Source organism: Cervus elaphus, chromosome 21, assembly GCF_910594005.1.
Source record: "Cervus elaphus chromosome 21, mCerEla1.1, whole genome shotgun sequence".
In the NCBI taxonomy this organism is placed as follows: Eukaryota; Metazoa; Chordata; class Mammalia; order Artiodactyla; family Cervidae; genus Cervus; species Cervus elaphus.
Window position 1 is genome coordinate 30,537,628 of NC_057835.1, and position 14,752 is coordinate 30,552,379.

The following is a 14,752-nucleotide window of genomic DNA, read 5'->3' on the forward strand; positions in this document are numbered from 1 at the left end:
ATTTGGACCATGGCCAAAAAATACCCAATTTATTCATGAACTTCATTTTTAAGGACTATTAATTCAGCCCCTCTTCTGAGCAATAAATTAACATTTTATGAAGACTAAGCCACAGACACAAAATTGAATGCCTCTTTAAACTCCATGATCACCAACAATGCATCTACTTTGTCACTGCTAGACTATGTATTAGATTAAACGCTTGATCATATGTTTTGGATTTGTTTCCTCGCTAATTATTTTTTCTTTCCAGATTTTCCTGCATGGAAACAACTTAAACAGCCTCCACCAGCTAATACACCCCGAATTTTTGCCATCTGAATTTGGAGGCACCCTTCCTCCTTATGACATGGGAACATGGGCCCGGACGTTGCTCGGTCCTGACTACAGCGATGAAAATGACTACACTCACACTTCCTATAATGCAATGCATGTGAAACACACATCCTCCAATCTGGAGAGAGAGTGCTCACCCAAGCCAATGAAGAGGTAAGGTCTGGGTTAGCAGAGCCTCGCAGGTAAAGCTCAAGAGGCATTTTTGATGTGAGAGCTATTTCGGGTAACCCTGGTGACTCAGATGGTAAAGAATCTGCCTGCAGTGCAGGAGACTCAGTTTCGATCCTTGGGTCAGGAAGAACCCCAGGAGAAGGTAATGTCAACCCACCTCATTGTTTTGCCTGGAAAATCTCATGGACAGAGGCGCCTGGTGGGCTACAGTCCATGGGGTCACAAAGAGTCAGACACGACTGAGCACGCATGCATTGTGAGTTAAGTAATTGAAGACCTTTATGGGCACAGAACTTGAATAAAATAAATTGCAATACATTCTTAGCTGATTTCACCAAAATTAAAAGTAAATGCGGCTTGGCTAGCTCGGAAATCCTGTCATCCCCATTGTGTGAAAGAAGCAGTAGAAGGCTTGGCCCTCGGTCATGCCGTGATTACAGTTCTGGTCTCGAGGGAGTCTGTTAATTCACACAGAATGAAATGTGGGACCTTTGGGACACATTGGAGGAAAAAGCAACCTGCTAGAAAATGTTGCTATCATCGATGTATTTGGAACCATTTATTGAGCATTTACTTGGCCACAGGCACTGGGAGTATGAAAATGAATAAGAACATAAAAGAAAAAAAAACAGAGAAGAGGGCCTTGGGAAAATCTGCCAAGCAAGACCTCTAGCAACCTGTTTCTACTGTGAGTGACAGCTGAGCTGGGCTCTGAAGGATGAGAATCAGTAGCCCAGGCTTACAGAGGGGGAAGGACAAGACAGACAGAGGTGTGGAGGCTGTGGAGAGGTGGGATATTCTGGTGTGGCAAATTGGTGTGAAAGGTTCAGGGGTGAGAATGGGAAGGAAGTTCTAAAGATGGCTGGTTGCAGGTGGGGAAGTACATTGTATGCTGTAGTCAATAGAAGACCATGAGTGAGGGCTTTTTATATTGATATACAAATAATGTGTGAGTACTTTCTTATTATAATCAGTAAAGCCTTATTTTACCTTTTCAACCCCTAGTCCCCAATCTCAATCTCTATGCCTCCCCAAAGGAGGAGTTGGACTGGGATGGGCCCTTCCATTCTCTTTTCCATACATTACATATAGCTATACACACCCAGAGAAAATATCCAATATTGTGTATTGTGTGGTCTAGTTCAATAGGGCTGCTGTAACAAAGTACTGCAGTCTAGAATGGACTAGGTGCCTTAAATCAGGGGTCCCTAACCCAGTATTGGTCCAATACTGGTCCATGGCCAAAATACTGGTCCATGGCCTGTTGGGAACCAGGCCACACAGCAGGAGGTGAGCACCAAGCAAGAGAGTGAAACTTCATTTTTATTTACAGCTGCTCCCTATTGTTCTCCCATCATCCCCAGATGGGACCATCTATCTGCAGGAAAACAAGCTCAGGTTTTGTATTATGGTGAGTTATATAATTATTTCATCATATATACTGTAAGGTAGCATGTTCAGTTGCTCTGTTGTGTCCATCTCTCTGCGGCCTCATTGACTGTAGTCCACCAGGCTCTTTTGTCCATGGGATTCTCCAGGCAAGAATACTGTGGTGCATTGTCATTTCCTCCTCCAGGGGATCTTCCCAACCCAGGGATCGAAACTGCATCTCTTCTATCTCCTGCATTGGCAAGCAGATTCTTTACCACTAGTGACACCTGGGAAGACCCTATATATCACAATGTAATAATAGAAATAAAATGCGAAATAAATGTAATATGCTTGAATCATTCTGAAAGCATCCCCTCCTGCCACCCTGGTCTGTAGAAAAACTATCTTACGTGAAACCAGTCCCTGGTGCCAGAGAGGTTGGGGACCACTGCCTTAAACAATAGAAAGTTATTCTCTCAGAGTATGGAAGCTGCAAGTCCAAGATCAAGGTGTCTGCAGGTTGGTGCCTTCTGAGGCCTCTCTCCTTGGCTTGTAGATGGCCATCTTCTCTCTGTGTCTTCACCAGGTTTTCCTTTCATGGATCCGTATCCTAATTCCCTCTTCTTACAAGGACACTCGTCATGTTGGCTTAGGGCCCACCTTATTTGGTCAATATCTTAATAACCTCCTTAAAGATGCTATCTCCAAATATCGTCACAGTCTGAGATACTGGGGGCTAGGACGTCAACATACGGATTTGAAGGGGGGCAGACGTAGTTTATCTGTCTTTACGTAAGCTCCTTTGGTGTGGGTACTGCTACCTGTAGCTGGTGTTTCAGCGCTGTGCCCTGTTCCAGGAAGTGGGTATATCACAGTGTAGCCATTTCTCTTCTGATGGACTGTTAGATTGTTTCTGAGCTTTTTTCTCTGTTCTAAGCAGGGCTCAATGAACCTTTTTGATGTCCCTCCTTCGTTCTCACGGGAATGATCCTCTGGGAATGATCCTCTGGGTACACGTGGAACCCTGTAGCTGCTGGGTCAGAGGACTGTGCACCTTAAATTTCAATCACACTGCCTAGAGACCCTCCAAAATGACCCCCTCCCACAAGGGGTGTGTGAAAATCTCCCTCTCAGACCCATTATGAGTGGTTGATATTAGCAGACTTCACTTTTTTTCTCCTGAGTTATAATTGACATAATGCTTCCAAGGTGGCTCAGTGGGGAAAGAATCTGCCTGCAATGTAGGAGAGGTAGGAGATGCAGGTTTGATCCCAGGGTCGGGAAGATCCCTTGCAGGAGGGCATGCTAACCCGCTCCGGTATTCTTGCCTGTAGAATTCCACGGACAGAGGAGCCTAGCAGGCTACAGACCATGGGGTCACAAAGAGTTGGACATGACTGAGCGACTGACCACTCACAAAGTGTACAATATAATGATTTGACTTACATACAGGATGAAATGATTATCACATACATTTAGTGAACATCCATCATTTCATATAAATACAAAATTAGAGAAATAGAAAAAACTTTGGTTCAGTGTAATGAGAACTCTGAAGACATACTCTCTTAACAACTTTCACATATAACATAAGAGCAATTTTAATTCTATCAATCATATTGTACATTATATCCCTAGAACTTAATTTATCTTTTTGAAAAAATGTTTTATTTATTTATTCAGCAGGGCCAGGTCTTAGTTGTGGTGTGAGAACTCTTGGTTGTGGCTTGTGAGATCTAGTTCCCTGACCAGGGATGGAACTCAGGCCCCCTGCATCTGGAGCATGGAGTCTTAGCCCCCAGAGCACCAGGGAAGTCCCCTTCCTGATAACTGAGAGTTTGTACCTCTTGACCACCTTCATCTAATTTTGCTTCTTTCTACCCACTGCGTCTGGTGAACCACAAATCTGATCTCCTTTCCTATGAGTTGTTTGTTTTTGATGAAGTGTTAATCATAAGCCTGATGGGGGGGCAGCCATATGCTATTTTTGTTTTCATTTGTATTTTCCCACCAGACATAGTTAAGCACAGTTACGGTCTGAGTTTTGTAAGGATCATGGAATTAGCAGAGATGAGGGACTAAAAGCCATCAGCAGGCTGATATGGGGGCTCAGGTGAGAAGATGAGGGCCAGAACTGATGCTGAATCTTCAGGACAGCTAAATTCTGGAGAAGTTTGGGGAAGGAGTACTAACGCAAGTTCGTGTGCCTGACACGCAGTGAGGCCAAACAAATTGACACCTTGGAGTTTGGAGCCGAGAAAGGTTTACTGTAGGGTCCTGCAAGGAGACCAGTGGCTCATGCCTTAAAAGCCCTGAGCTCTCCGAAGGGTTTCAGCAAAGCATTTTTAAAAGGCAGGTGGGCATTGAAACATGTATATTACCATATGTAAAATAGATGACCAGTGCAAGTTCGATGCATGAAGCAGGGCACCCAAAACCGGTGCTCTGGTACAACCCAGCGGGATGGGATGGGGAGGGAGGTGGAGAGGGGTTCAGGATGGGGTGAACACATGTACACCCGTGGCTGATTCATGTTGATGTATGGCAAAAACCACCACAATATTGTAAAATAATTGTCCTCCAATTAAAATAGATAAAATAATTAAAACAAACAGAAAAAGTCAGGAGGGGAGAAGAGTGGTGTTGCAGGGTACTTGGTCAGCTCCTGCACAGTTCTCTGATTGACTGATGGTGAGGTCACAGGGTGTTGTCACAGGGGTTCACATTGTCAGTCCTTAGGTCCCAGGAGGCCTGGGGCTATGTGCCCAGTAGTTAACATCTTCCATCTGTTGAAGAGCGAAGGGTTTTTCACATCTGCAAAACAACTCAGGAAATGTGCATCAAATACTGCTATCTAGGTGCTTCAGAGAAGAGCTAGAGCAGAGGATGTGGGGGAGGGCCTGTCCTGGGAAGGTCCTCTGGGGTCCTGCTGGGTTTCAGGAAGAGTGTCTCTGTTGGAAGTCTTCTTTTGGTAAATGGTAAACGGTGGGTACACAATAAACAATGTCTGGGAGGAGGAAAAGCTGTATATTTCCTGCTCAGTCATGATGTTTACACTCAAATGTCTGGAAAACCTCCCTGCTTAGAAGGACAAGGTCGGAAAATTCATTTACTCCCCAGGTTACTAGTCAACCTTCACTGGGAAGTGGTGGTCATGGTAGCTGAGAGGCTGTTGACTTTGTGGCCTCTACAGGGAAGGGACTAACCTTAGTACCTGAGTCCTGACCACCCCTCAGTCCAGACAACAGCACAGTGACAACTGTAGTGACTTCATGCTTTGACACTCTTCTGAGCCCGTAGCTCATTAAACTCTTTAAGTCCTTACCACAACTGTAAGAAAAAGGTATTGTCGTTATTCTCATTTTTATAAATGGGGAAATTGAGACATAGAGAGGTCAAGAATGCCCAAGATCACACTGTGAATAAATGGCCAAGCTGGGATTCAGACCTGGGCACGCTGGATCCTTGTTCTGGGTTTGTGCCCTCTATAAGACAAGGCACACTGCCTGTTTTTCATTATACATTCTGCATTCTGTCCTCAACTCTTGTGCCAGGCTTCTCTCTCCAATCTCTGCATGGACAGGAATCTCATGTGGCCTGTACCTACCCAATCTACCCTAAGACCTTCACAGCCTAGATAGGTCTGAACTTCCAAGGTGAAGGGGCACGAAATAAGAGTTTGCCACTCTTTCCCCAGATGATCTGAGTTACATCTCTTGGGTGACCAGACATGTCCTGGCTCCAAGTCCCATTTCTGAGTTAATGTTGAGAATCAGAGGGGATGACACCCTCCACTATTAGCCAGCAAATTCTGGAGGATAAAAACTTTGTCTAACTAACTCTTAATTTATCTCACTGCCTCCCCAAGAATCCAGCTCAACACCCCCCACAGTAGACACACAGCAGTCACACTCTGCAGGCTCACTGCACTTTGTTGTTCAGTTGCTAAGTCATGTCTGACTATGACTCCATGGACTGCAACATGCCAAGCTCCTCTGTCCTCCGCCATCTCCTAGAGTTTGCTCAAATTCATGTCCATTGAGTCCATGACGTTATCCAACCACCTCATCCTCTCTCACCCTCTTCTTTTGCCTTTTATCTTCCCCAGCATCAGGGTCTTTTCCAGTGGGTTAACTCTTCACACCAGGTGGCCAAAGTATTGCTCACTGCATATAGATGAATTAATGTTGAGTAAAATTTACCATCTCCCAAACCCATTCTTGATGCATTTGCCCAGTCACTTTAACCAAAATGTCAGCTCCCAGATGGAAAGAGCTAATTCTTCTGCTTTACCAAGACTTTCCTGGATCTTGCCTCCTGGGATCTTCTGGGGGAGACAAGATGTGCCCACAAATAACTATATTTTACTGCAGAGAGGTGCAGTGAAGGAAGGGGAAGAACCTGCTGCAATGCTCTGAGGAAGTCGTCATTAATTTCAACCAGGAAGACTTAGGGGAAGTCTTCGGGGAGATGGGCAGAGCTGAGCCAGGTTTTGGAGAATGGTAAAATATCAGGCTCCTCCATCCTTGGAATTCTCCAGGCAAGCATACTAGAGTGGGTTGCCATGCCTTCCTCCAGGGGATCTTCCCGATCCAGGGATTAAACCTGAGTCTTCTGCATTGCGGGAAGATTCTTTACCGTTTGAGCCACCAAGGAAGCCCTAATATATCCAAGTTAAGATTCAAGACCATGCTGGAGAAGCTGGCAGTTGCATACGTATCTCATCACCCCACCAGTCCTACTGTCCTTGGAGGGGGCACCCTTGAGCCTTTGCTTGGGGATTTCAGGCAGCAGCAGGATGGGCAGTGAGGAGCCTGGTACTAGTGATGGCAGCAAGAAGGGACCACTCCTGCTGTCAGACTGTGCCTGCGGTCAGGTGCCTCACGGACAGAGGCCTGTGATGACTTAGAAGATTACAGGGACAGAACAGTCAACATTCGGAGCATCTTTTGACCCCTAAGGACCAAGTGTTTGCATGTGCATACTCCGTCTCCCAGTCATGTCCAGCTCTTTTATAACTGTATGGACTGTAGCCCACCAGGCTCCCCTGTCCATGGGATTTTTCAGGCAAGAATACTGGAGTAGGTTGCCATTCTCTGCTCAAGGGGATCTTCCCCACCCTGGGATTGAACCCGAGTCTCCTTGTCTCCTGCACTGGCAGGCAGATTCTCTACCACTGAGCCACCCGGGAAGCCCAGAGGAGATAGGAAAATTGGAAACAATTGGAGGAGACTTTATAGGTCCTCTCTTCTAGTCCCCCACTCCTTATGGTGGTCTGTCCTCTAGCACAGGCTGTCAGGCAGCCCCAAGTTGCACTGTCCAGAGATGGGCAGGCACTTTGTGGGGCAGCATGTGCCTGTGCCAGGGCTTAAGGAAACATCTCTGTATTCTGAGCCCGACGACCTGGGTCTGACCTCTGGAACAGCGCTGTCACTTCCAGTGGGTAGACACCGCCCATGATTCTAACCCTGCCATAGTTTCCGAGAGTCTTCTGGCCCCTTGGGAACTCAATGGGCTTTTGTGAGTGTTCTTGGGGCCTGATCACTTTTCATTATGTGCTTTAGGAGCACAAATGGTCTCCGTTCCAAGCACCTGGGACATGCATTCTGGCACATGTGTAAACTTCAGGCTTGTATGACGTTCTCAATGAATAAGTGGTCCTAACAACTCTTCTTCCCCAGATAATTTTGGCTCAACTCTTAAGCAGAAAAACAAAAAAATTATTAGTTTAAATGAAATTTTCTCGACATGAGTTATTTCTAGATCAATCTGTTCTTTGATATGATTACGTCTTTGTGGGCTGAGTTTTAACTTCTTGCTTTTTATTTTATTTTTTATATTATAAAATATATTTCTATATTTTATATTTTATATTTTTGCTTTCAGGTCATTGGCTATCACTTTCTGCTCTTGGGATGGTGTAGGTTTGAAGCACCTAATTTCCTCCTAATTTACTTATCACTGGAATATGCTTTAAATCCAGAAAGTAGGTAGCCAAACTTTTTTTTTTAGAGAAACTTTTAAATACTGTCCAACAAATAAGAGTAAATAGGCTTTGTATTTGGAGAAGGAAATGGTAACCCCCTCCAGTATTCTTGCCTGGGAAATCCCATGGACAGAGAAGCCTGGCGGGCTGCAGTCCATGGGGTCGCAAAGAATCAGACACAACAGTGACTGAGCACTGAGTAGGCTTTGTATTAAGCTCTATAGAAGTATTTGGCTGCTAATATGTTGCTAAGTCGGTAAGTCGTATCTGACTCTGCAACCCCATGGACTGCAGCATGCCAGGTATCCCCCTGTCCTTCACCATCTCCTGGAGTTTGCTCAACTCATGTCCATTGAGTTGGTGATGACATCCAACCATCTCATTCTCTGTAGCCCCCTCCTGCCCTCAATCTTTCCTGGCATCAGACATCTTCTCCAGTGAATCGACTCTTCGCATCAGGTAGCCAAAGTATTGGAGCTTCAGCTTCAGCATCAGTTCTTCCAATGAATACTCAGGGTTGATTTGCAAATATGACAAAACTCCAGCCACGTTGCTTTGAACAATAAGGAAAATGTATTATTTCACATAATAAAATAGCAAAGTAAGGTGGTTACAGGAACGTTTATTACAGTGGCTCAGTGGTTGCCACTGGAAGCCAGGTTCTTACCCCTGCATCCAGCACAAGTGAAGAATTCTCAGCAGGAATCCACCCTGATTCACACAGGGTGAATCCAAACCAAAGGAGATTTTTCTGCTTGGGAAAGAGGAGGGGATGGCTTGGACTGGAAACCAGCAATACTGCTTCAGGTTTGGGAAGGCAGGTCTGGAATTTCTGCTTCATGAAGCAAGTGCATGGTCTTCAAATCAGTGTGTTGATTTTGTGACATCTCTCTCAATTGTTGGGATTGGTTTTTTAATTGCTTTCTTATTCTAGCCTATATCTCTGGTAAAGTAATTAGAATGGCTATGTTGTTGGTTAGTCGCTAAGTGGTGTCCCACTATTTTGTGACCCCATGGACTGTAGCCCACCAAACTCCTCTGTCCATGGAATTTCCCAGGCAAGAATTCTGGAGTGGGTTGTCATTTCCACCTACAGGGGATCTTCCTGACCCAGGGATTAAACCCCTATCTCCTGTTTTGGCAGGTGGATTCTCTACCACAGACTCACCAGGGAAGCCCCAAAGGGCTATAGATATCATTAAAAAGGCTTTTCCATACAGACATACAGAGAAACACATTGTCTTGAGCAAAGAACCTCAATGCAAAAAGTGACAATATTGTACCACCCATGTAGAAGAACACATACATATTATTTTGGTTATTGATTCTACACTGCCTTTCTAACTTGGCGTGACATGGCAATAATTCTACTGCCTTCAGTGTGTACTTACATGTAAAAACGTTTGTTCCCAGGATTTTTTCTCTTTTTAGATATAGACAGCACCATTCATAGGGTTTCCCGGGTAGCTCAGTGGTAAAGAATCTGCCTTCCAATGCAAGAGACACAAGAGGCACCAGTTCGATCCCTGGGTCAGGAAGATCCCCTGTAGGAGGAGATGGCAACCCACTGCATTATTCTTGCCTGGAAAATCCCATGGATGGAAGAGCCTGGCGAGCTACAGTCCATGGGGTTGCAAAGAGTCAGGAATGACTGAACAACCTAGCACATACGCACAGCACCATTCATAGTGTCAAAACTGTCAATTTTTGTCATTTCCAGTAATTTGGGGGGTTTTTGGTGCTGCCTGAGCATAGATGAAGTTTGGGTGAATATATGCAATAACTCCTGCTTTCATTTATTAAACCTTTAGAACTTAAGAGAGAATTATTTGCAGAGAAAGAGGCCTTAAAGACCCAAGCTGCACCTCCACTCAGGCCAGTAAAGACTGGCCCCAACTTTTCAGGAAATGATCTGCCTCATCTATCCTGTATACTGGACACTTGGAGGGACCCAAGTGCTTTGGAGTCTTGTCCAAATACACAGTGGAAGGATTGCTTTTGATTCCTTTGACCAAATGCCTCCATCTATATGTTCCCTAAACTCTTCTCCTAGATTCCATGTGAAAGAAGTGGGACAATATCGAAAGACATTGTGAGCCAGCCACTTTTATTGGAAGGAGTGGAGGAAGCTGAGGGAATGCCTGGATGGAGTTCAGATTTCTGAGCCAGAAGGAAATCTTTGGCCATGTTGTTCCCCTTTGGGTCCTGCCTGGGTGGTAAAAAGAAGAAAGTCAGTTTAACTGTTTTCAGCTGTCAGTAGAATTGCCTATGACCTTGGTGATCTTTCAGCATGTCGTCCTCATTTTATGGAGTGAATTACGCGTTTGCTGGATAACTACTCATTTCCGGCAGAAGTAATATATCATTATGAAATACAATCTGCAGGAAAAGAATGAGGGGTGTCAGTGTGGGAACAGGAGGACCCTTGTCTTCTAAGCAGTTGGGGCAAAAAAAAAGGGCTCATTTTACTGTGTGGCCCCAGGAACAGATGTTCCATATGGAGGGCCCGTTCAGTAAAATGACATGAGGCGTCATTTCTTCATGAATGCTTCACAGTCCCTGCTGCCTTCTAAGTTGCATTATGACTGATTTATCACTCAAACACTTCTCACTTTTCGGGTGTCCCTCTATGTCAAGCAGCTAATGCCTGAGATGTCATCACTTCTAGAAGCAAAGACCATGTGGGTACCCCAAGCAAGCCCAGTGTTTTATGTCAGTTATTGGATACTGAAGGGTTGCATGGATGCTGACAGGAATTTGTTAACATTTTCTAAAGATTAAGATAAATAGCTGCCTAACCTCTTCAATACTCGTGCATCCAGCTGAAACAAATTCCATGCTTTTATACATCTTTCTTTATTGTGGCAGAAATGAGGGGAGGGCATCTCCTTACACAAACATCCTATAGAGCCATGTAACATTAAAAGTGAAAGTTGCCCAATTGTGTCCAACTCTTTGTGACCCCATGGACTGTAACCCACTGGGCTCCTCTGTCCATGGAATTCTCCAGGCCAGAATACTGGACTTGGTAGCTGTTTCCCTTCTCCAACGTAATGTTAGAATGAAGAAAATCTACAATGAATTCAGCCCATAAGAACACGATCAAGGACAGATAAAATGTGTGTGGGGGTGGGAGGTGGGCACATGTTCTCCTCTATTTTAAAGAGCGACATGACAAATTATGAGATAAAGAATTCTAAGTGCCTGGAAAAGCCAAAAAGTGGGGTTGAATTAGAAGCAAATGAACAGATGTGGGTGTGACTGGTTGTAGTTTCAAATACTAAGTGTTTGGTAACTCACAGTGTCTGTTCTGAAAGAGACTCCTGTTTGCTGAAGCCCTGTGGTTAGGTGCGGTTACTTGGAAAGGAAGATGTAGTCTAGGCAAGAAAAGCAAAGAAGGTTTATTTCTTGTGAACACATTGCTGTTGGTCAGCAAACATTTTGTCTGATTCCGATAAAGCTGATGGCATGTGTACCCAACGTCTCGCCAGCAGTGGGGCTCTCATATGAGCTTCAGTGATCGTATGGATGAAAACAAATATTTGACGTGATACGTGATGAAAGTCCCACTGAAGTATCATTCATAAAAACAGTGTGCTGCTCACGTAGAGAATTTCAGTGCCTTTAAGCAAAGTTTGCTATAGATCTTAAGTGAGCTTAAAGTATCCAGACTATAGTGTTTGAGCTTTCATGTCAAGGCCATACACTAGCATTGTCAAGTTTTCAGCATCTCATGGGAAATGCCTTCACGTCTCCACTTCTTCCCACATACCAGACAGGATACAGATGTTCCTGGCCTTATTCTGAAAGTTCTTGAAAAATTGAGCCTTTCAGGTTTTGAGAATTGAAAGAAAAATAGATATTTTTTAAATGGAGAATTTTAGAAAATAGATTAAAATGAGTAAAAATAGGTTATTATCCCCATGTTATAGACAGAGTTACCGGAGCACATGTGGGCATGCTTAGTCACTAAGTTGTGTCTGACTCTTTGTGTCCCTATGGACTGTAGCCTGCCAGCTTCCTCTGTCTATGGGATTTTACAGGCAAGAATACTGGAGTGGGTAGCCATTTCCTTCTCCAGGAAGATCCTGGCCCAGGGATTGAACCTGGGTATCCTGCATTTCAAGTGGACTCTTTAACACTGAGCCACCAGCGAAGCCCAATACACTGAGGTTAAATGATTTAGCTCAGATGGCAGGGCTGGTAGGCAGCAAAACATTGTAAATTCAATTCTCTTCATTCCAAGTCCAATGTTCTGTCTCTTTTACCACAACTGTTCTCACACTCGTGTGCATTCATTCCTTCATTCCACAGGGACTCATAGAGCACCTTTTTGGGGTATTTGCCTTTTCTCAAAGCCCTGCAGCTGTCTTAGATGTCTGCTCCCATTCCTACCAGCCCCAGTTGTATCCTGCCTCTAAGACAAGGTTGAAAAGCAACTTACTGTGTCACACGCTCTGATGTGCTGTGCTGTCCCTAAACCCCATTCTGCGGGGGGGGGGAAGCTACAGCTACTCAGGAAGAAAATTGATATTCAGGCTAATGTAGTAATATCAAAGGAGATGCATTAATGTCCTGTCATTTAGGCCCATTTAAGTCATCTGACTCAAAAACAGACTTACAGAAGGTAGTTTTTATTGAGAACACTAGCCATCCTTTTCAAACTCAGATAGAATGAGTCACCCTCATTGTCTCAGCTGGTGGCAGCTTCTGGCATTTTCTCTACCTGCTTCAGAACATCACATTCCAGTCCTAGCAAAGGGATTCCACAGAGGCTGTGCAGCATCCATTTCACAGGGAGGAGAATAATTAGGAAAAATTAGGGATGCTCTGAAAGTGACTGGCAGCTCTTTGTGCCAATCTAATTCTAATGAAAGATGAGCCCATTCAAAGCAGTTGGTGCAAGCACCTGCAGCCGTTTGCTGTGTTGCTATTTTTAGATACTATTGGTAGTAGAAAAAAATTGTCCAGAAGCATCTGCATATTAAAACTCTATTATTTGAAAGATCATCTGACTGTCTCAGGACACCTGAATCCACCTTGAAGTGCTTCAGTTCTGTTCAGTCGCTCAGTTGTGTCCGACTCTGCAACCCCATGGACTGCAGCATGCCAGGCTTCCCTGTCCATCACCAACTCCCAGAGCTTACTCAAACTCATGTCCATCAAGTCGGTGATGCCACCCAACCATCTCATCTTCTGTCATCCCCTTCTCCTGCCTTGAAGTGCATGCCATTCCTCAAAACTTTGTAAACCTATACACACAGTGAACATGGGCTGATGGCAAGAACTGTTATCTGGTTCACCTACAGACTGGGCTCTAAGACATCTGCAGACCTTACTCTGATGCCAAGGGTTCTACCAAGGAGTTTGGGTACAACACATGCTAAATATCTAGCTATGACTTTGAGCACGCTCATCACTCAGGTGCATTAAAGTGACTCTGCTTAAAAGAGTGCTTTGGTAAAATTAAGAATATTTTTATAACTAAATAATCTGATTCTCTATATCTATTTTCTAAGTTGGTAGTCTTTTCTTTGGTTTCTTCAAGTGGTCAGACAAGGGCTTCCTCTCTTATCAGAAAGGCTAAGTGTCAGCTGTTCATATTCAGAAGATCATATTCAGGGAATGTTGGTAAAATGATAAACAACATGGATGGACCTAGAGACTGGATCAAGTGAATTAAGTCAGACAGAGATAATATGAAATCGCTTATACAAGGAATCTAAAATATGATAAAAATGAATTTATTTTCAAAACAGAAACAGACTCACAGACATAGAAAACAAATTTATGGTTACCAAAGGGGAAAGGACGGGAGGTTAGGATAAATTAGACTACCGAGATTATCATATACACACTACCCAATTTAAAATAACCAAAGACCTACTATATAGCACAAGGAAATATGTTCAATACTCTTTAATAACCTATAAGGAGAAAGAATCTAAAAAAAAAAAAAAAGAACATATATATACTGAGAGCTTCCCTGGTGGCTCAGCAATAAAGAATTCATCTTACAATGTAGGAAACCGGGTTTGACCCCTGGATTGGGAAGATCCCCTGGAGAAGGAAATGGCAACCCACTCCAGGATTCTTGCCTGGGTAATGCCATGGATATAGGAGCCTGGCAGGCTACAGTCCATAGGTCACAAGAGTCAGACGCAACTTAGCGACTAAACAACAATAACATATATACTGGATCACTATGCCACACACTTAAAGCTGACCCAACATCGTGAATCAGCTACGCTTCAAAAAAAAAACCAGTATCACTTCAGAAAATTATTGTGAGGTTTAATCAAAGATAATGCAGGCTAATGAATTAGCACAGAAGCTGGCATGAAATCAGTACTCAATAAATGGTGTGTCTTTTATTGTTGATGGTGATGATGAAATGATGACAATAAATATAATAACCAACCTTGGGGTTGGGTAACTCTCTCATTGCTGATAATTCTAAAAATATCCAGTCAAAGTGTGTGTTGAAATCTTCCATTCCAAAACATTCTGAAACTGATTTCAGATGTGATGAGCAAGCTTTGCTGAGGGCCAGCTGGAATTTTTCTGCCCACTGGGACAGTCTTGGTTGCTCGAGACACGGAGGGAGCTACTCTTTGCAGCAGGAAACTGTGGCCTGAGGACAATCATATAAGCAATCAGTTACTCTAAATAAACTAGAATACTTCATGATGACACAGTTGAGTTCAGTTCAGCTGCTCAGTCATGTCCAACCCTGTGTGATTCCATGGACTGCAGCACGCCAGGCTTTGCCTGGAGCTTACTCAAACTCATGCCCATTGAGTTGGTGGTCATCCTTGCCTCTCATCCTTTGCTGTCCCCTTCTCCTCCCACCTTCAATCTTTCCCAGCATCAGGGTCTTTTCGAATG

At 44.0% G+C, this 14,752-nt stretch overlaps 1 protein-coding gene across 1 annotated transcript in view; it reads left to right on the top strand.

Annotated features, from left to right (window-relative positions):
* Positions 1-14,752, top strand: part of CLVS1 (clavesin 1) — a 156,264-nt gene that overhangs the window by 130,246 nt on the left and 11,266 nt on the right. The window contains exon 5 of the mRNA XM_043879860.1: positions 254-489. Coding sequence (XP_043735795.1) covers positions 254-489 — 236 coding nt within the window. The remainder of the gene's footprint in view (positions 1-253; positions 490-14,752) is intronic.